The sequence below is a fragment of the Dendrobium catenatum genome, unplaced genomic scaffold, assembly GCF_001605985.2.
Source record: "Dendrobium catenatum unplaced genomic scaffold, ASM160598v2 fragScaff_scaffold_133, whole genome shotgun sequence".
Classification (NCBI taxonomy): domain Eukaryota; kingdom Viridiplantae; phylum Streptophyta; class Magnoliopsida; order Asparagales; family Orchidaceae; genus Dendrobium; species Dendrobium catenatum.
Window position 1 is genome coordinate 5,122,815 of NW_021318595.1, and position 20,293 is coordinate 5,143,107.

General features: G+C 34.6%; 1 protein-coding gene across 1 annotated transcript; it reads right to left on the bottom strand.

Annotated features, from left to right (window-relative positions):
* Positions 1-1,264: 1,264 nt before the first annotated feature.
* LOC110105737 (eukaryotic translation initiation factor 3 subunit E) lies at positions 1,265-19,384 on the bottom strand. Its single transcript, XM_020835346.2, has 8 exons — positions 19,091-19,384; positions 18,864-19,018; positions 8,064-8,291; positions 7,854-7,975; positions 4,880-5,099; positions 3,973-4,115; positions 2,722-2,859; positions 1,265-1,599 (listed from the first exon to the last, which is right to left on the bottom strand). The coding sequence occupies exons 1-8, from the start codon at positions 19,296-19,298 to the stop codon at positions 1,503-1,505; spliced, it is 1,311 nt and encodes a 436-aa protein (XP_020691005.1). The 5' UTR covers positions 19,299-19,384; the 3' UTR covers positions 1,265-1,502.
* Positions 19,385-20,293: the final 909 nt, after the last annotated feature.

The following is a 20,293-nucleotide window of genomic DNA, read 5'->3' on the forward strand; positions in this document are numbered from 1 at the left end:
AAAGTATAAATTTGTATTTAAAAATCTTTAAAATAAAAATTTTGAATAATTATTTGATGAAATTTTAAGCCTGCTATTTGTTTATATAGCAGAAGATATCTAATGCAGATGTATAGCTTATAAAATAAATAAACTTTTTATTGTATAATACAGTAAAACAAAAAAGAGCCCGTTATCTTGATAAATAAAATTTAATGACTATTTACAATCAAAACTCTAAAAATTTAAATTTAAGTGAATTAACAAAGCTGCAACGTTTTGGAAATATTGACTTTATAATATCTTTAATTGGCTATGAAAAAATGTAGAAAATAATTTTAAAATTTATATTTATATAAGTCATCAATCAAGGGTCAAGAAGAAATTATATAAATAGTGAATATATAAATGAACAAATTTGGAAAATAAGCAAGTATAAATACTCAACCAAAATTTCCAAAAAAAAAAAAAAAAAAACATTTTATATAAAAAAGAACTACAATAATTTTCTTTAAATTTGAAGCTTCATCAGTAAATGGCTTGTATTATTGATTGAGATGAGACAAAATGATTATGATATTAGCAAAAAACATGTAAAATAAAGGTAAGCATTTTCATTTTAAAACTAAAATTTTATTTTAAAATAACATAGATTAACCATATAAATCATTTTTAGAGGAAGTTAGGCTGTTGAGTTGCATAATTTAGGCCGGATTTGACGCTGATTTGAGCGAAATCCAACCAAACAGTCTAAAATGCAAAACCAAATCTCACGACAAAAGAAAGTCGCTGTAGACAAAAAATTCCGCCTTCTCGTGGTAAATCCCGGATTTCCGAAATCTTGTTTTTTTTGCCAGATTTACGAAATCCATTGGCTCGAGAGAAAGAGTCCGCTAATTAGAAAATTCCACCTTTTCGTGGTAAATCCCGGATTTCCGAAATCTTGTTTTTTTTGCCAGATTTACGAAATCCATTGGCTCGAGAGAAAGAGTCCGCTAATTAAATCCGCTCTATAGCCAAACAATCACACGAAATTTAATAGGATTTATCATGAATGTTACCAAACAATTTTCAGGATTTAGGCCCATCCGAATTTTCAAAATCCGGATTTAAAGGATTGAAGAAATCCTACTTAAATCAAATCCTGGTGCTACAAAACAATCCCTAAAGCTTCAAATGTTACCATCTTTTTCTGGGAAAAAAAATCAAATTTTCTCACAACTATCACACTTCAGCATAATTAATAGCCAAAAACTCATCACAAAAAAAAAATTGTAGCCAACAATGGCAGAAACTTGCCTGTTTCATCATTAAATTCCAAAGAAAAGCTTGATTTTGTGACAAGAAATAAGAAAAAAGTATAACCAAGCTTGATTCTATGAATATTTTCAAATATTGATTCAGTTAACAAAGCAACAGGAATCTACCACATAATCCTACCAAACTTCTAATATATTCGAATAAAATAATACAGACTTTTGAACTACAAAAAGATAAAGGTCGGAACCAATGACCTGCTTAATCTAACGTGCAGACTGTGGCGTTTGATCGACCAAACTCTTTGCCAGCAGATAAGTCCTCGTATTCAGGTTCTTCATGGTCTCTATTAATTGCTCATATCTGAAACAAAGTCAGGAAGAAAACATAAGCTAAACAAGATTGTAGAATCAGTCTCTGCTAAAAAAACTTTGAAAATCAACACAAATTCAATTACTTTCGACCGAAAAAATCTGACTTTGTTAGGAATATTCTGACCGAATTTTTTATCGTAATGAATCTTAAGATCATTAAGAGTTATTTTAAGGAGCCTCTAGCTCTGAATGCAACTCAAGTACAGGAACAAAGCATTAAATGGACAGATAAGTAAGAGAGGAATACGACTGGAGTTGAGACACAAATAACACCAACAGTGTCAACGGAACATGATAAGGGCACATGGAATTCAGAGGTGAAAACACAAACAAAGCCCATGGCTGAAAGATTTCAAGTAGGTTTAATTCGGGACAGCTTTCTTACTGTTTTCTAAAGAAAAAGAACTGTTTTAGAAAGCAGCAAAAAAAACCGCCCCAAACAAAGCCTTAAGTTAGCACTGCACCGCCTTGTTTTTAACAAAGCAGCAGCATCCTTGTTTCATCCTTGTTTTTAACAAAGCAACAGGAACAATACCAAAACCTATTCGGGCAGTGGAGGGAAGCCAAAGGTCGCTACCTGTGTAGCGATACTTATTTCTGTATTGGCTTATAAGAAATTGTAAATGGTGAAACAGGATAATTAATGAGAATACGTTCCTCTTAGCTTCTCTTCTTTTTTGTTCATTTTCTGAGGTCTTGGAGCTTTGGTGTCCACTTGAAGGATAGAGCGTCCTTCTTTTGTTGCTAGAAGGTATCAATTTATTTTAAAAAATCTAATATAAAGTTTAATTGATTCTGTGTATTATACTCATCACAAAATAAATTCAAAGAGCTTTGAAATTCACCAGGATCAAAATTATTAAAATATCCTCACCAAAAAATTTTCTCCCGTAGACTTGATTGATTCACAAATAAATACAAAAAATATTTGATATCAACCTAAGATATACATTGAACTGAACTAAATATCACCTCCAGATTATAATAGAGACAAATTAAATTATTGCATTAATAAGGCAAACTACACTATTTTCATTTTCCAGCTAATGGCCCACCCTCATAAATTGGAAATTGAAAGAAAAAGAAAGAAAAAAGAGGAAAATTAACTTACACGTTAACATTGCTGGTTTCCATTATAACAGTTCCTGAAACGGAATCAATCTTGGCTTCTAACTTTGCATTTTGAACAAGATTCATAATCCAGTTCTCAGCCTCATCATAGTTCATGTTGAGCTTCTCTGCAAGCATGCTGTTACAAGAGAGATTAAATTGGTATAAAGGTAACTGGATAGTATAGTAGAAAGGAAACTGATATAACCAGCCATGAAAAACAACAATCAAAATACAAATATTGAGCAGATTAAATTAAGCTTGTGCATATGCAAGCATCATATTCTTTGTAATAATTTCCTTGGAAGTAATATTTGAAAGAGAAAATTTCAATCCATGTTTTTTGTCATTGGATTTACTTTGAGGGTCAATACATAACAATTAAAATTTATAATGCACTCATTGTGAAGAAAATACAATCAATGATTATAAAACCCGTCATAATCCAAATTTGAATCATAATCCAAAAATTTTCGGTATTAGATCACTATTCATAAATTGGAATTAAGAATTCAAATAGAACTTTTCCTCCAGAAGGAATTCATGATTTCCAGAAAAGCTAGGAGTACGGAGTACCATTTCTATTAAAACACGCAAAACAAGAACCCAAATTAAATAGTAGCAAGAAAAAAAAATCAATTACTTCAGATGGTAGTAGCCTTTTGCAGGTAGTATTAAATATCAAAAAGTATGCAAGAGAGACAATCAAACCTAAGCCTCTTCTCATCATTAGTAAAATTAGAGAAATATCTTGCACTTTGAATTAGTACCTAAGGGGCCGCTTAAAATTACTTTTTTTTTTTTTTATTTTGTTTATATTTTAATAAAAAGAAAATATGGTTGGTACCTTAAAAACACGTTTTTGTTGTTTATTTTAAGAGGTGGTGGAGCTATCGCCAACTTGATTTGTTCTTAAAAATTAAAAATAAAAAAGTTAAAAAAACACACTAAATAAAAATATTTAAGAAAAACAATTTAAAAAAAATTTATAAGTGATCACAAAGAGATCCTAAATTTCTTTCGAATTGATGACAGTATCAGATCAATTAAAATGGTGGCAAACTTCCATCATTCCGCAAACCTAGAAATTCTGCCTCGCTAATGTATTCATTTGGCAAAAGACAGGAAAAAAAACAATACTTTACTAACCGGCACTGATGAGAAGGAAAAGCACTCAACAATCAAAGAACCAATAACATCAAGCAATAAACCAGCCTCTAATACTTAATTCAAAATAAGGCATTTTGCTTACCCGATATCAATGCATTGATGAATGCGGCAGTAGGTTTCAAAAATGAAAAGCCGAGCATTTTCAAGGAATTCATCCTTCAAGGGCACCGTTGAAAAGTTAGCATCTTCAACTCGTTTACCGAGAAAAGGATCATTGAGAATCACCTAAAGCAGGCATTGAACTCATAAGGAGCCTAAACAGTTATGGTTATTAAAAGACATAACGAGTAAAAATTTAAATATATCATGCAACCATCAGACCGACAAAAACATACAAATTGCATGAAGTAAAATTGTAATTAATAGATTTTTGTATTCATATTCAGTAGATGCACTTACATGCAGGTTAATCAGAATTTAGATCTCATCAATACCACCATGTAACCTTTTTATATTTATGCTCAACAAATAGATTGTGCAAAATCATTTAACACTTTCAACAGCACTCAATAAAAAATGAGTCACGATGCAGACACCAAATAATTTTGGGAAAAGGGCAATGATGATAATAATGATAATGAAATACATTGTGCAAAAGCAATATAATTTCAATCTCTAAGCTAACGCTGGAAGTAATTTTCGATGTGCTGCCCATATCTACAAATTCAACATGCACAAACAAACATTCAAAGTAATCAACATTCAATCATATCATATGTACCAAAATGCACAAGAGTGATCAAGATCAGCAACTATTTTTTAGTTATGTAGCACAGGAAAGAATCTACATTGACAGAGTCACATAAAGGGTATTTCCAAAGTAGAGTAAGATTCCTAAGACATAGTACAATTACTAGAACTGTAAAAACTGTAAGCAGCGAGAAAGCTTCAGAAGAAAAAGCAGATCATATGAGCTTCGTGATTTTGATTATTATGTTGGATATGCACATAAAAAGAGAGACTACGATAATGGCTTTCAAAAACCCTACATGCTCACACTCCTGAAGCTTTTGCTGTGCACCTTCAAAGTCGTAGTTTATATATAAGCATTCTAGGAATTCTGTAATGGGATCTTTAAACACATGGTTTTCCTGTTGAATAACTTTGATAAGCTCTTTAATCATATTCCATCTTCTCTTGCTAACAATGACAGCAGTTGCAACATAACGTAGGAGATGGTTTGCATTTGTCTGAATAGCATTTAAGTACCTGAAAAATAAAAATAAAAACAAAGTAAACAAGAAGGTTGATAATTAAAATTGATACTAGAGGTTAAGGTACACAGGAATTTGTCAAAATTGCTGCAATCACATTAACATATCTGATATATAAAAGGAAACTTTACAAGCCTTCATCATATTTAAAGTTTTGCAGCGCCTCCTAGAATATGGCTAAAATAGCTTATAGCAAGAAATTGGAGGTAAGGGACCTAGAAGTGGAAGGAATATATCAAAGATGAACCACAAAATGAAAAATATCGTCTAGCGCACTATCATGAATACTGATGCGTAAGTATGCACCAATTAGAAAATTGATGGCACTTAATCTGAAAGATTTCACTGGCAGACTAGCTTGGAATAGAAACCTCATGATTACCGATTTTCATTTTCACAATTCATATAGATTTACGTAAACCTTAAATTTTATGCTTGTTGAAAGCAAATGCTGAGACATGTGGATTGACAATAAGAATATTAGTTTTACTTTAGTCGGGCTGTCATTTTCTTGAGTAGTAGATTACTTTTTTGATAAACAAGTCAATTCCGTAGCATTGGTTTTACTCTCTACGGTTTATTCTTTTGAGCTTCATTTAGGTTATTATATTTTTGCTGATGATATTCTTCTTGTTGATAAGACTAGAGAGGGAGTTGAAGGTAAACTTGAATTATGGAGGTCAACCTTAGAGTCCAAAGTTTTCGCTTGAGTAGATCTAAAACTGAATATATGGAGTGTAATTTTAGTAGCAATAAACCTAGTGAGGGGATTGTGACTTTGGGCAATCAAGTCATTAATAAGAGTACAAGTTTTAGATATCTTGGTTCTATTGTTCAGAGTGATGGTGAAATAGATGGGGATATTATCAGCAGAATTCAAGTTGGATGGTTGAAGTGGAGGAATGCATCGGGCTTATTGTGCGATAAAAAAGTCCCCCTCAAACTTAAAGGGAAAATTCTATAAGATGGTGGTGAGACCTGCAATGCTTTATAGTGCCGAATGTTGGCCATTAAAAGAGAAGCATAATACTAAGTTAAGTGTTGCAGAGATGAGGATGCTTAGATGGATGAGTGGCTTGACCCTTAGAGATAAAATATGAAATGAGCATATACGTGAAAAGGTTGGCGTAGCTCCAGTGGAAGATAAGATTAGAGAGAGTCGCCTTAGATGGTTTGGTCACATTAAACAGAGGCCTTCCGATGACCCGGTTAGGAAAGTTGAGGTATTAGATTTGACTTATGCTAAGAAAGGTAGAGGTAGACCTAACAAGAATTGGTTAGAAAATATTAGAAATGATCTTTCTTTATTAGATTTAAATGAGAATTTGACTTTTAACCGGACACAATGGCGAAAAAAGATTCATGTAGCCGACCCCACATAGTGGGATGAAAGCTTGATGTTGTTGTTGTTGTTGTTGTTGTTGTTACTGCTTGGCCATTTAGGCTTTCAGTTAGGCTTTTGCTGCTGATGAGCTTTTAGTTGATTTTTATTGCTACTCTTATTTGTGAGGGTGTGCAATAATATTTGAAGAACCAACCTGAATCAAACAAACTAATTTGCTTTGATTCTAGAACAGGTAGGGTTTGGTTATGTTTCTTAAAATGCTCAAAACTGAGTCGGATCTAGGTTCTAATAACTGAATCTGATTTAGGGGTTTAAAAATTAAAAATACTTAAATAAGCAATAACAAAATGAGGCGCACAATGCTCTCATATTATTATTTTGTGTGTTCATGTGGATGGTTTATCTAACTCATTTCTGCTCAATTGCAAAAATGATGTTATAATCATGTTTAAGATGTTCGAAAACACTATTTACTTGAAAAGCTAAGTTGTAACCATTTTTGGCATTATCAACAAATGAAGTTGAATACAATGCTACAACTAAATCTATCAAAGAAACTGCATGGTTGAAAGGATTGATTTCTGATTTGCTAATTCAATCAGTGCATAGGCTTGTGCCAATGTTTCATAACAATCGAAGTGCAGTATTCCTCACCAAAAATACATGTATCACGATAAGACTAAGCATATAAATGTGAAATTCCAATTCATTAAGGAGGTGGTGGTTAATGGGATTGTGGATATTGATAAGATCCAATTAGATAACAACACAAATTGTTAACAAAAGCTCTATCTACCTAAAAATTTAAGCATTGCTTAGAGTTGTTGAGTATGGTGAAAGAGAATTCTTGTTGTTGTTTGCTTGGAACATTGCGGATTAAAGAACTAAAGTGGAGATTGTTATTTTGGTTCTTGTATCCCGCTCTAATTCTCTTTTGTGTTGATCTATTATTAGTTTCTTGTTCAAAGAGGTATTTAAACAATTTTTTGTTTCCAAATTTATCATGAGAGCTATGACTATAAATACACCACCTCTCTCTTGTATAAGACACAATTGTTTTCACCTCAAGTGAATAATATTTTCTCTTACCCCGTTACTTTCTATTTCTGCATCCTAGAAAACTGTTTAGAGAAAGAATTAAGTGCTGAAACAAAGAATTATGTGTTCATATGGACAACCTCAAAGATTTTTGTCAGAAACATATTTTACAAAGCACTAGAGTATACGAAAAGAATCATTGGCCTTGGCAAGAAGACAAGCATTTGATATCAATTTGCCATTTAGAAGAAGACCAAAGCTATGCTAATTAAATTTCTTAATAACATAAAACAATCAACTTAATAATACAAACTCAATTGAATATATGGAATACATTTAGTTTTGAAGGCATATATAGTAGCACACCTATCCTGGAAGAAGAGATCGATAATTCCATTTCTTCCATTTTCGTGGTTGAAAAAGATAAAAAGACTCCAATGCATCAACCATATTCTATTTTGTAGCTGATAAAGAGGAGACGCAAAATTCTGCAACATAAAAAGAAATAGCAATTAGGTACGCAAAGAAGCTCAGAATTTCAATCTAATCTTACTTTTTCAGGAGATAGAGGTTAACCTTTGAGTCAATTATTTCTTTTAAGCGATTAAGTTCTTCAAGAGCAATGGCCCAGTTCTGCATCAAAATTTCTGCCGCAAGCTTGCCCCATAGAGCACTCAAACTTCTGTCACTATTAGTGCACAAATCTCGATAGTGATACAAGTAGTCTGCAGCGCCTGAGTAGTTTCCACACTCAAATTGGAACTTGGCATACTGATATAAAGCTTCAATTTGCTCCTGACCAATCTGTTTGGTAATAAGGATAAATAATCACTAAAGATGTGTACAAGTCTACTTAATCCTCGCTCTATGTGCACAAAACATGAAGTACCGGCTAATGGAAGTTTGTGAACCATTAAAACACAACATAACTATGCTAAAGCTAACAACACATAATGTCATGCAAGAATAATCGAGTAACAAACCATAGCTTGCCGAAACTAGAACTACTCATTTAGTAGTGAAAATTTATATAACCAAAATTTGAATTATATGACATAAGAGTGGAGTTTATTAAAGGAGTGTGGATGAAGCAAAATCCAATGTTGGGTTTGATAAATCAATGGTTAAATCTAATTTCAATAAAAAAATTTAGGTATATACTATATAGGTAAGGATCAAATGATCAATCAAATGCTATTTTTGCACCAATATGTTTCACGTCTATTAGATTTGGGATAAAACTCAATACACTCGTGCGCCTTTAAAATCTCCCTCTCATATGAAAGCTCTCAACATAAATTAATCACTCCCCCCTCAAACGACAACTTTTTTAATATAATCAAAAGGCATGCACCATGAGCCCACTCAATCACATAGATCTTACATAAGAATCATCCGTTCTTGAACCTAGCTCGACTAACCAAATATTTTCCATGATATGAGCCAAACTTGATAATAGCACAAAATAACATGTGTTATAGCAATGTAGTATAGTTAGGGGAACCTTTTGCAATATTAGCATATTATGTGTGGATAAGCAAACTAGCATGTGTTATATATGCTATAGCATATAGCAAGCACTATTTTTTATGTTAAGATTACTTCATCTAATTTTATAAAAAGCATTTTTTACAATTTAGGGTTTCATTTTAAACTGGACTCTAACAGCAAAATGCCACTCATGATTTCAAGTTCAACAGCTCTCCAATCTTTGCGAGAGAGTGACCTTTCCTTCCGTAGTATCACACAAGCAGCATAGAACCAAAAGCCACACTATAACTTAACAAAGGAAGATGTGAGTCATCAATCAAAAAGTAGCAATCGTTGTTAGTCATACAAAAGTAACATGTCAACTTCAATCCAGAAACACGAGTCATTCATCAAGCCAAAAAGGTATAGTTTCCATTTGATCCAACAAACCGCAAGTCAAATGTCATCCAAATGCATCAAGTAGCAACTACCATCTACAAGCTGGGGAGATCCAAAAGCTAGAGTGATGTAATACAAAACAAGAATTGCGTTTAGAAATTAATAATTTGTGAATTCTGCGTAGCTAAATATAATTAGATGCGTATCAAGATAGATCGTCAGAAAATTTCCACGGAGGAACTAAGTGATGTCAATTGATTACAATTAAAAGCAACAGGAGACTAGCAAAATTACACCAACAAATAAATAATAAAGCAAATGACACTTAAAAAAATCCACGGTTTAAGATCTAGATCATTCACCTCGGAGTCCCTTACATACACTCTTGATGTCACTCGGCTTAGCGGAAGAGGATTGCACATAAACTTAAGGATGTCACTACTCACTAATAAACAAGTGATGCAGAGGGGACTAGTCGCCGGGGAAGGAGCCGAAGTTGGGGAAGTGGGTGGGCTTCCTGTGATTGTCCACTCGTCTGTCGGTAGTTGCTCGTCGAGGACGTCCACGAGGTGGGGAAGAATACGGTTTAAGTAATCCTCGACGGTGTGGTCGAATCCGAATCCAACGTCGAAGAACGGCGATCGTATGACGTCGATATCCCCTTGATAGTCGGGCACAAATCCGTGGTCACGCTCTGGATCGACCATACATGACCATGGGAGATCCTTACCGTGTGTAGTAACATTGTGGAGGAGGAGCCGTCAATTGGGGGGAATCAGCCAAGGAGAAAAGGAAGGAGGAGGGGTTCGGGTGGGAGGAAGGGGAGAAGGGGGCGGCTTGGGCTAGGTGGGGATTTGGTGTGATGATTAGAAATCTGAAATTAGATTTCAAGTTAAGTAGAATTGGAGGGAATTAATTTGAAATTCAAATTAATCCCATAAAGGGGGGCCGGCGGTTAAGAGGGGATTATGGGGAGTTAATTGGTGGCAATTAATGAGATAGGAGAGAGAGGGGGTGGGAATAGATGCCAGCCAAATAGAGAGAGGGGGAGAGGTATTGGGTTTAAGTGAGTGGGCCCCAAGGATTTAATTGAGTAATTAAAAATCTGAAATTTAAATCGGATTTAAATCAAATAGGTAAGTTTCCTATCATAGATTTAGACAATAGAAAACTATTTGAAATCAAATTTATAATTGAATTCACGATAAGAAACTTTCCATATTGACCAAATTTATTTTAGTGAATTGAGTAAATGGCTATTTGAAATTTGAATTTCAAATTTAAGGGCTCGGGAGGTGGGCCGGTGGCTAGATGAGGGGAGAGGGGAGGACAGGGGAGGGCTCGGCGATCGGGTGGGTGGTGGGCGGCGGCTCGGGTGGCCCAAGGAAGCCGGCGGCAAGGGGAGGGCTCGGGTTAGAAGAAAAATACAAAGAAAGTCTTTGGGGGGTGAGGCCGACGGGTGGGAAGTTTAAAGGAGGGAATTTGACACAAGAAAAATAAAATAAAAGAAAAATTGAAGAACCACGAACCTTGAAATCCACCAAGATTGACGGGTATTGCTCTCACCCACTAAGGGTTGCTCCTCTCAAGAACTCACCAAAAGATCATGTAAGAAAGTAGAGAAATTTCATTCATCATTCATCAACTAGTACAATGCAAGAGGCCTCCTATAAATAGGCCAAAATGAAGCAAAACTGGAAAGACACAAATGCCCTCAGGTCTACAATAGCTACTCAATACCCACAGGGGTAAACTAGAAAAATAAAATGCGAGAACAAATAAAATACAAAATAAATAAAAAATAAAGACTCTGGATCGTAGTCATCGATCTGCATCTCCGACGACGGTACACGTGTCGAAATCTGATATCCTCATCATAGAGGGAATCAAGAGACCTTGACAAACAATGAAGAAGATCCATAAGCTAACAATAAGAACTCCTTTTTCCTTTTACTATTCCTTTTCCTTTCCCTTATCAATGGCATCATCTTGCAATGATGCATGTGCATTCCATCATTTATCCAGTAATTATTTATGCTCATTCCTTCATGTGATTGTTATGCATTTTCTACCTTTAATTTACTTAGATTTGTTGCTTGCTTTGTGTAGTTTGATCAATTGATAACACTTTCAATCTTCTTATTTAATAATAGTATTAAGCTATCTTGCTCCATTAATTAGCTACAAAAATAGAAAATTATTGGATTTAGAAGTACTAAGAAAATTTTAGATATATTGGCAAAGAAAATTGATATCAATTGTGTTAAATGTATTTTCTATGCCAAAATTATAAAGAGAGGAAGTAATCACATAACAACACTTATTCGGAGCTATAAAAACACTGAAGTTTGTGGAAGCTGTTCTAAACACTTAAGATGGAATTCAAGAGAATACTAAAGAAGAAGCTAAGAGATCAAATTAATGACAGGCCACATGACAATATCAATAAATGAGATATAGAAGGCTCTCAAAAGTGTTTGCAAAAATATCATTGAAATTATAATTTGCAAATATAAATTCATGATGTACTTATTGTTAAATTTCAACACTATATTCCTACTAATGAAAGAGATTTATGTGGAAAGAATCAATTAAACTACTCAATATTCTCTCAATCAATTTCTGCTCCTTATCTTAAGGGAGACCACTTCTTTAAGAGAGAATATAAGAATAGTTTAACTATATAGTTTAGTTCATATTTTCTAGTTTTCTTTGAATTTTAATAGATTTCAAGATTTTTCTTGAATCTATATACATAGAGATAAATTTTATAACCTAAAATCAAATTTTAATTAAATGGAAGTTTATTACTAGTCTCCTAGAGTTTCTATCCTCCCTCTCTATTCTTCTCTGTTTCATTGGCTCCTATGCCTTCAACAGTCGAATTCTTCTCTGCTAATGACTAAACTTTTCCCCTCTTGCAATTGAGCTCATACAGTAGCTCATCCAGCCATCACTCCCTCTATCCAATAGTTAGATTGGTGTTTCCAACTGGCACCAACTTCCCTCTTCTCTTTATAACCCAAAATAGTGGATATTGAATGTTTAAAACTGAGAAGCAGGGAAAGGTTCATTATCCTTAAAATTATTCCATCTAATCGCAATCCGTTATGTCTTAAAAATTTCCTACCATTTTCATAAGCTTTCCGCACACCAATTTTGGATAATATTTTAATATCAGAACATAGTCTCTACCAGAAAGAAAAGGTTTTAATGCTTAAATTAAGGATTGGGAATGATACCCTTGGTAATTTTTGTGGAGCATGAGATCTACAACTATAATGAGAGATTACAAACATTTGAAATTCTTTTCAGCATGAAAGAATAGATGGCCAAAAATACGACTAATTAGATGTCTATAATGATGGAACAGATGCCCAAAATTATGGATTTTTTGAAAACCTTGCCACTAAACTAGCACAAATATAATTTGTTCCACCACATACAAAGACAAAAGGAGAGACATCAAATAAAATAAATATGATGTGAAACTACTAGGAGTTACGTGCGAAATTAAAAGGAACAATCGAAGAAAACTTTGCCAATGAAAATTTATTGCTTGCACATAAAAGAGAACTAAGAATCTAAAGCAGTCAACTTGCTTAGGCCAAAGAAGTGTGATTGTGATTAACCAAACAATTCAATCAAAGTTCAAGATAAGAGTAAATGCTAAGTACACATAACATAATCCAACGTTTAACAATGAGAGGTTCACCTTGAGGACCTTCTCACTCAATCACTCATAGGTTTTAGCGGAGAAAGATGAACCATACGAAGAAAGATATTACCAGAAGGAAGACAGCGCCGATGACATTCGTTGACGGAGCGGTAGCCGGCAGTGGAGGAGGTGGTGGATGACCGACGATTACCCAACATCCCAGTGGAAGATGGTGTTCAATTGACAAGGTCAGTTGGAACAAGATGCGGTTGATGTAGCCTTCAACCGTTTCGTCGTTGCCGAAGAAGGCGTCAAAGAACGGAGATCCAAGTATGTCCGTCCTCCCTTGATCGTCGAATACAAATCCGTGGTCGATTTCAGGATCAGCCATGCACCAACGAGGAGATTGGGAGAGGTGGTCGTCTTCTTCTCTCGTCTTCAAGTATCATGAGAGAACTAGGGTGTCACAACAGGGAAGGTACAATAGAAGGGACGGCCAAGGGTGGGGAAAAAGAGGGAGGGGGTTGAATGAGGGATTTAGGTTAGATGGAGGAGGATGGGGAAAGAGCAATCCCAATCTGAAATTAATTTCAGATTTTTAGGAGAATTGGAGGGAACAAATTTTGAAATTGAATTCACAATTAAAGAGGGAGAGACCTTATTAGGAAGCCAAGGGGAAATCACCATACAAGGGGGCCGACAGCATTATGAGGGAGAGAGGGAGGATTGGGGGGAGTTACACACTTGCCAAATAGGTTAGGGTCAATTTGGAGGGAAAATAATGATTCCTCTCTAAATTAAATTTAGATCGGATTCAAATTTGAAAACTTTCCTTATTTGGAATTTTGCAAATATGTAAAGTTTTTTTTTTTTAAATTTCAAATTTGAATTTTAAAATAACTCCTATCTTTATTGCAAGAGTCAAATTAGGGAGTCATTATAACGATTAAAATCATCATAATGATTTTGGGGGAGATGGGGGCCGGAGGTCAAGAGGGGAGAAAGTGGGTTAGGTGTTGGGTTGAGGTGGCCACAAGCTAGGCCGGCGATTTGGGATTGATTTGGTGGTGATGTTGGGTGGGTTTCGGTGGGGGAATAATGGCCGGTGGTGGGAGCTAGTGGAGGCGGCGGGTGGGGGTGGGGAAGAGGAGAAGAAGAAGAAGATAAAGTAAGAAACCAGGAGTCGCGGACTCTTCCAACAACTGGTGGGTATTGCGCTTGCTCACCTTGAGCTCTCTCCAGTGCTCTCACAAGAAGAAGAATAAGAAGACAAAATAAAATATCATTCAATCAATCATCAAAGAAAATTACAGCATAAGAGACCACTATATATAGGCCTCCAATCATGAAAAGGAAAAGTACGACATTGCCATCTGGGCTATAATAATAAGACAACTCCCCAACGGGATAAATGCGGAAACAATAAATAACTAAATAATCATAACATGGAAAAAGTATCAAAAGTAGAGGCATTGAATGGTAGCCGTAGATCTATGATTCCATCGTCGATAAACATGTCGGTAGCGTCTGTCGATGTCCTCATCAAAATAACTTGTAAAGAGAATACATAAATAAGAAAATAACTCAAGATAAATCTAGAAAGAAGGAAAGAAGATAATCTTCCCTTCAAGGCAGAAGAAAATTTGTAATTTAGATTCACATGTTCTATTGTTCCACCTTCAAAAGAGAGAGAAGAATACAAGACAACAAAATCCAAACAAGGGGTGTCATGGGCTCTCTTCCAGTTAAAAAGCACAATAAGCAACATCAAGTTGATGTTCTACATTAAATTAATGTATATGAACACTCCCAGCTTACTCAGAAGCCCATAAATAAAGGGGGAAGAAAAAATAATATATTCAAAGGACCAAAAAAAAAGATGACGAGCTTCTATTTGCAGAAGCAAATGATATAAAAGGGGGAACCATGATCTATAAAGCTTTTAAAGAATATTCATGAAAACTAAACATTAAAGATAAACTGCAAGCATAAATTCAAACACTTAATTATAAATTTGCAATTTTAAACTCCCAAGAATGAAGAGGTGGCCACAGATGGGTAAGAAAGAGATTTCAATAAGAAGAATCCAAAAAAAAGTAACCAATATTCTCTCCACCAATTTCTCCTCCTTAACTTGAGAGGCAATCACTTCTTAAAGATAAAAGCTAGTAATTAGTTACAAGATTTATAGGTTAGTTCATGTTTTTTAGTATTCTATAACAACAACAACAACATCAAGCCTTTATCCCACTACGTGGGGTCGGCTACATGAATCCTTTTTCTCCATTGAGTCCTATTAAAAGCCAAATTCTCGTTTAAATCTAATAAAGAAAGGTCATTCCTAATATTTTCTAACCAAGTCTTTTTAGGTCTACCCCTACCTTTCTTAACACAAGTCAAATCTAATACCTCTACTCTCTTAACTGGGTCGTCGGAAGGCCGCCTTTTTATGTGACCAAACCATCTAAGGCGACTCTCTCTAATCTTATCTTCTACTGGAGCTACTCCAACCTTTTCACGTATATGCTCATTTCGTATCCTATCTCTAAGGGTAAAGCCACTCATCCATCTAAGCATCCTCATCTCTGCCACACTTAACTTAGTATTATGCTTCTCTTTTAATGGCCAACATTCGGCACCATAAAGCATTGCAGGCCTCACTACCATCTTATAGAATTTTCCCTTAAGTTTGAGGGGTACATTTCTATCACATAACAAGCCCGATGCATTCCGCCACTTCAACCATCCAACTTGAATTCTGCTGATAATATCCCCATCTATTTCACCATCACTCTGAACAATAGATCCAAGATACCTAAAACGTGTACTCTTATTAATGACTTGATCGCCCAAAGTCACAATCCCCTCACTAGGACTATTACTGCTAAAATTACACTCCATATATTCCGTTTTAGATCTACTCAAGCGAAAACCTTTAGACTCTAAGGTTGACCTCCATAATTCAAGTTTACCTTCAACTCCCTCTCTAGTCTTATCAACAAGAAGAATATCATCAGCAAAAAACATACACCAAGGTACATCCTCTTGCAAATGTCTAGTGAGAACATCCAAGACTAAAGCAAAAAGATATGGGCTTAAGGCTGATCCTTGATTATATATATATATATATATATATATATTTCTTTTTGGATAATTAATTTAGTTACTTGTGATTGAACATTTTGTAATCTCGTTACCCTGAAGTTATTAAAGGATAAATACCTACACTTTTATTGAAATTCATGTTGTACATTGTTTGGATTTGATTTTAGAGAATTTCTTCAATATTTATAATTCAATATCTATAAACTAAAGATATGCTTTAAAAAAGTAATGGTTGTGTAGTGTTTTATTTATTCAAGACCGCAATTATTTGATTTGATGAGAAGATGCACCAATTAAATATTATAAGTAAAACCAACTAAGACTCAATTTGCCACTACTTCTATCTTTAAGTGGTTTCATCAACAAAAAAATGAATTTAAAGAAAACTTTCACAGGTGAGGAATTTATGTGCCTCCCTATACAAAGGAAAAGCAAAGCAATCACAACAAAATACATAGAAACAATCCTTCTAAAATATAGTGTTGTATGCAATCCAAGTAGGTGCACCTTTGATGGAGGTTCTTAATTTGTTAAATATAGAGAAAAAGTCTTTAATGAGTTACATACAAGGAAATCAATTCAGCCAACCCTAAAAGAATTCCATAATTTACAAGTAATCTGAAGTATAAACAAAATTTTCAAATCATTAATTAGGAAATGGAAAATGTAACTTTAACACTTTTGTATGTGGGCTGCTCATTTCTTAAATCCAAATTAATTTTATAAAGGCCCTAACATTGCAAAAGAAAAGAAAATAGGTTATGGTTTATATGTCATATGAAGAAAGACTAGGATATTAATGAAGAAAACAATAAAAAATGAATTTGGCATACACATTATGAGTGGATTTTTAGGATTCCGCAACCTGCAAGAGAAAAAATTACTTTGGCTCCAATTAACACAACTTTAAAAATTTAATAATAATTCATATGGAATAATTAGATGTTTAAATAGCATTAAATGTTTGTATAGATCTAGTTCCTAAGTAGCTAGCATATGATGAAGGAGCTCCACATTTGCAAATTTCTAGGATTAAAGCGCTTAGACTTATATCTAGTTCATCTAAAAATGAACATAATTGGATTGTATTTAAATATGTAAGTACAAATGTGGAAGTTTTTGTTGACTTTTAACCTGAAACTTTATAATTTAATGTTACAACTTTATAGCAAAACAATGAATGTCTCAAGAACTTGGTTTACCTCTAAAGTACGATGGGCATTGATTCAGAGATACAACCATAATGAAATCATTGAAAATATTTCTTTTAAATAAATAGATGATTGTAATAAGTACTTGACAAGGAAATTAGATGATGAGCAAGATCAGGAAGATGGATTGGTGTTTAGTGAAAAAAAGTTGACATGGAGAATGACTGTGAGAGCTAGTGGTGTTTATGAAATAAACTATAATATTTGATATAAAATGAACATTCATGTAGGCCTATCACATTTGCAATTGAAGATGAAAATGATGAGAGACACAAAGAATATTATGATTTGGGAGATGATTATGATGATGATGATAGAAACAAGCTATTATGATCTATGACGACAATGATGATTATTCTTATTATAATAAGACCTGTATGGGAAAAAAACTATTTCTGATGTTTGGAACACAAGCTTCAAAACAACTTTTCAAATTATGGTGGGTTGAAATTATTACTTCAGATTCAATTTCAATTGAAATCAATTCAGAGCAACTTAATTTTTTTTCTTAGGATGATTTCAAGAGTTTCATCCATAACAAAGAGTTTTGACAAAAACTCCTTAGATCAATTGTGAATAAAGGGTTTAGATTGAGTTTCAATAAACTTTTGAGTGAAATTTAAGATTTCCCCACAAAATCATATTATCTTTAAGAAACTCCATTAAAGCTACAAATAGTTGCCAAAGCTCTATTATAATTCTATTGCTAGAATCCCATTAAATTTCATATGCATCGAAACTTGAATCTCAATTAGATAATTCTCATTATTTCAAATTTTAGATATACTTCTATAATATTTATAATTAAAAGGTAACTAACATGCAATTGAAAGTAAATCTCAAAACCAATGAAGCTATCAAAACCAAAAAAATTAAGATGGGATCAAAATCTAGTTTTGATACCTTGCTTCAAAGTTTACCATTCTATATTAGCAGTCATTGCCACAATTATAATAGTTTTATAAGCAAAACTAGTTGTTTGTATTGTAATGATGGCTTATTTGTCAATGTTATTATCTTTCATTAATCTTCATAAGTTAAAACAATATTTTACTCTATTTATATAATATTGACAACGGCTTATTTTCCAACATTATTTCCTTTCATTAATCTTCATATATGTTTAAGAAAAATTATATTCTATTTATATAACATTAATCGCGTCAATTTTGTTGTTAGAATATTTTATCTATTACATTAATAAGTTCTTAATAAATTATACAATATATTTTAATTAATTGTGTTATTTTAAAATAGCATGACCCACACTATCCTTTATAGCTCCACAGGATCACCACACTATTGACAAATATGGTGTAAACCAAGCTAGATCCATAGTTAGCACACTAATGGTCAAATGCAATTTCAGCCCAAAAGCTTATGGGAGAGGATCAAACACCTGTTATTTCTACACCAACATGTTTTTGCTTATAAGAAGTGGGACAAAAGTGGATACTCTCATATGCCTAAACAGAGTCATCCTGGACGCTTTTATAAAATTAATTATTTACACAATACGGTAAAAAAACGCACCTGAAAGCGGTCATTAAGCATCTGGAGATTGTACAGTTTATCCGGTCTCGACTCCTGGACGTTCGCAGCGTTCTGAAGGAAAGAAATCAGCGGCGCTGCGGACTCCTCTAAGGATTTCAATCTCCCGACTACTTCTGCCCTCCTGTCCATCATCTCTGCTAACAAGAATCTAAGGCTTAAACTCACAAAGGCATAAAATTCAAAATCATAAAAAATAAAGAAGGTACCTTGCGGAACTTCCTCGGTGTGGTAAAGGCTCTTGTGAATGTCCATCGCGTAATCAACCATGTTGGTCTTGCTAAGAAGGTCAATCTTGGCTTTGAGGATCTCTTCATCGGCGTAAAGTTGCCGCTCTTGGAGAAACTCGAGGAGCGGGAAGACGAGATGGCGGTCGAGGTGAGGGGCAATGCGAGAGGTTAAGTCATGCTCCGCCATGGCTAGGGTTTCTAGGGTTCAAAGCGGCTGGAGCTGAAAGAGGACCTGCACGCTCGCGGCATTTGTAATGCGGGTACACATTAAGGTAATAAGGTGAGAACCGCCGCGTCCGCGGTTAGAATAAAAATAAATTGCACTTTAGCCCTCAAATTAAGGGTGAATTATTGTGGGTGATGTTGTATTTTGGTGACGTGGCAACACCGGATTGGTGTCCGGACGAATCCGGACACCTAACGCAATAATTTGCCCAAACTAAGGGGTTGTTTGGTTGCCTGAATTAGAAGTGTAAAGTAAAACAATTACGCGTATTTACTAAATTTGGTTGTTTGGTTAATTTTGAGCGGAACAAAAGAAAACCCTCCGAAGCATTAGGCGTGTATTAGGAGTAATTATTACGTCCAGTCAAATCCGAACGTATCCGAATGTATACCAAGCAATACCGAGTTTTAGGTGACGTGGCGCGTGGTTATTAGTCTATGAAAGCATTTGGTGACTGGACGGAATAATTGCTCGTGTATTAGGGGGCTTGTTTCGTGCGAATTAGAAACCCGCTCATATTGAGCAGGTTATAAATTTGCTGGATAAAGAAATCCGAAGCATTATCATCTTTGTTGTTCGGCTTCATTGCTTCGAAGGAGGTGTAAGATTGCACGAGAGGCTTCTTGAGCTCCTTCGTTCTTGTTCTACTTCGCTCCTTCGACGCGACGACGTTCCCTTTGCATGTCCGATCGGAAGTTGCGACAATTTCATCAGAAGTAAGGACGGGAGCTCGCAAGTTCGCATCATCGTCGTTGTTGTTCAGCTTCATTGCTTCGCTGCCTTCGCAGGAGGTGTAAGATTGCACGAGAGGCTTCTTCGGCTCCTTCTTCGCTCTTGTTCGACTTCGCTCCTTCGACACGTTCCCTTTGCCTGTCGGAACGGAAGTTGCGACATTTTCATCGGAAGTAAGGACGGGAGCCCGCAAGTTCTAAAGGTAACTTTATCCCTTTCGCGCG

Coding starts and splice junctions, on each gene's coding strand:
- LOC110105737 (XM_020835346.2), bottom strand. CDS start 19,298: ATGGCGGAGCATGACTTAACCTCTCGCATTGCCCCTCACCTCGACCGC. Junction 4,116..4,879: donor AGCTTCAGGAGTGTGAGCAT/GTAGGGTTTTTG, acceptor TGCCTGCTTTAG/GTGATTCTCAATGATCCTTT. Junction 2,860..3,972: donor CATCAATGCATTGATATCGG/GTAAGCAAAATG, acceptor CTCTTGTAACAG/CATGCTTGCAGAGAAGCTCA.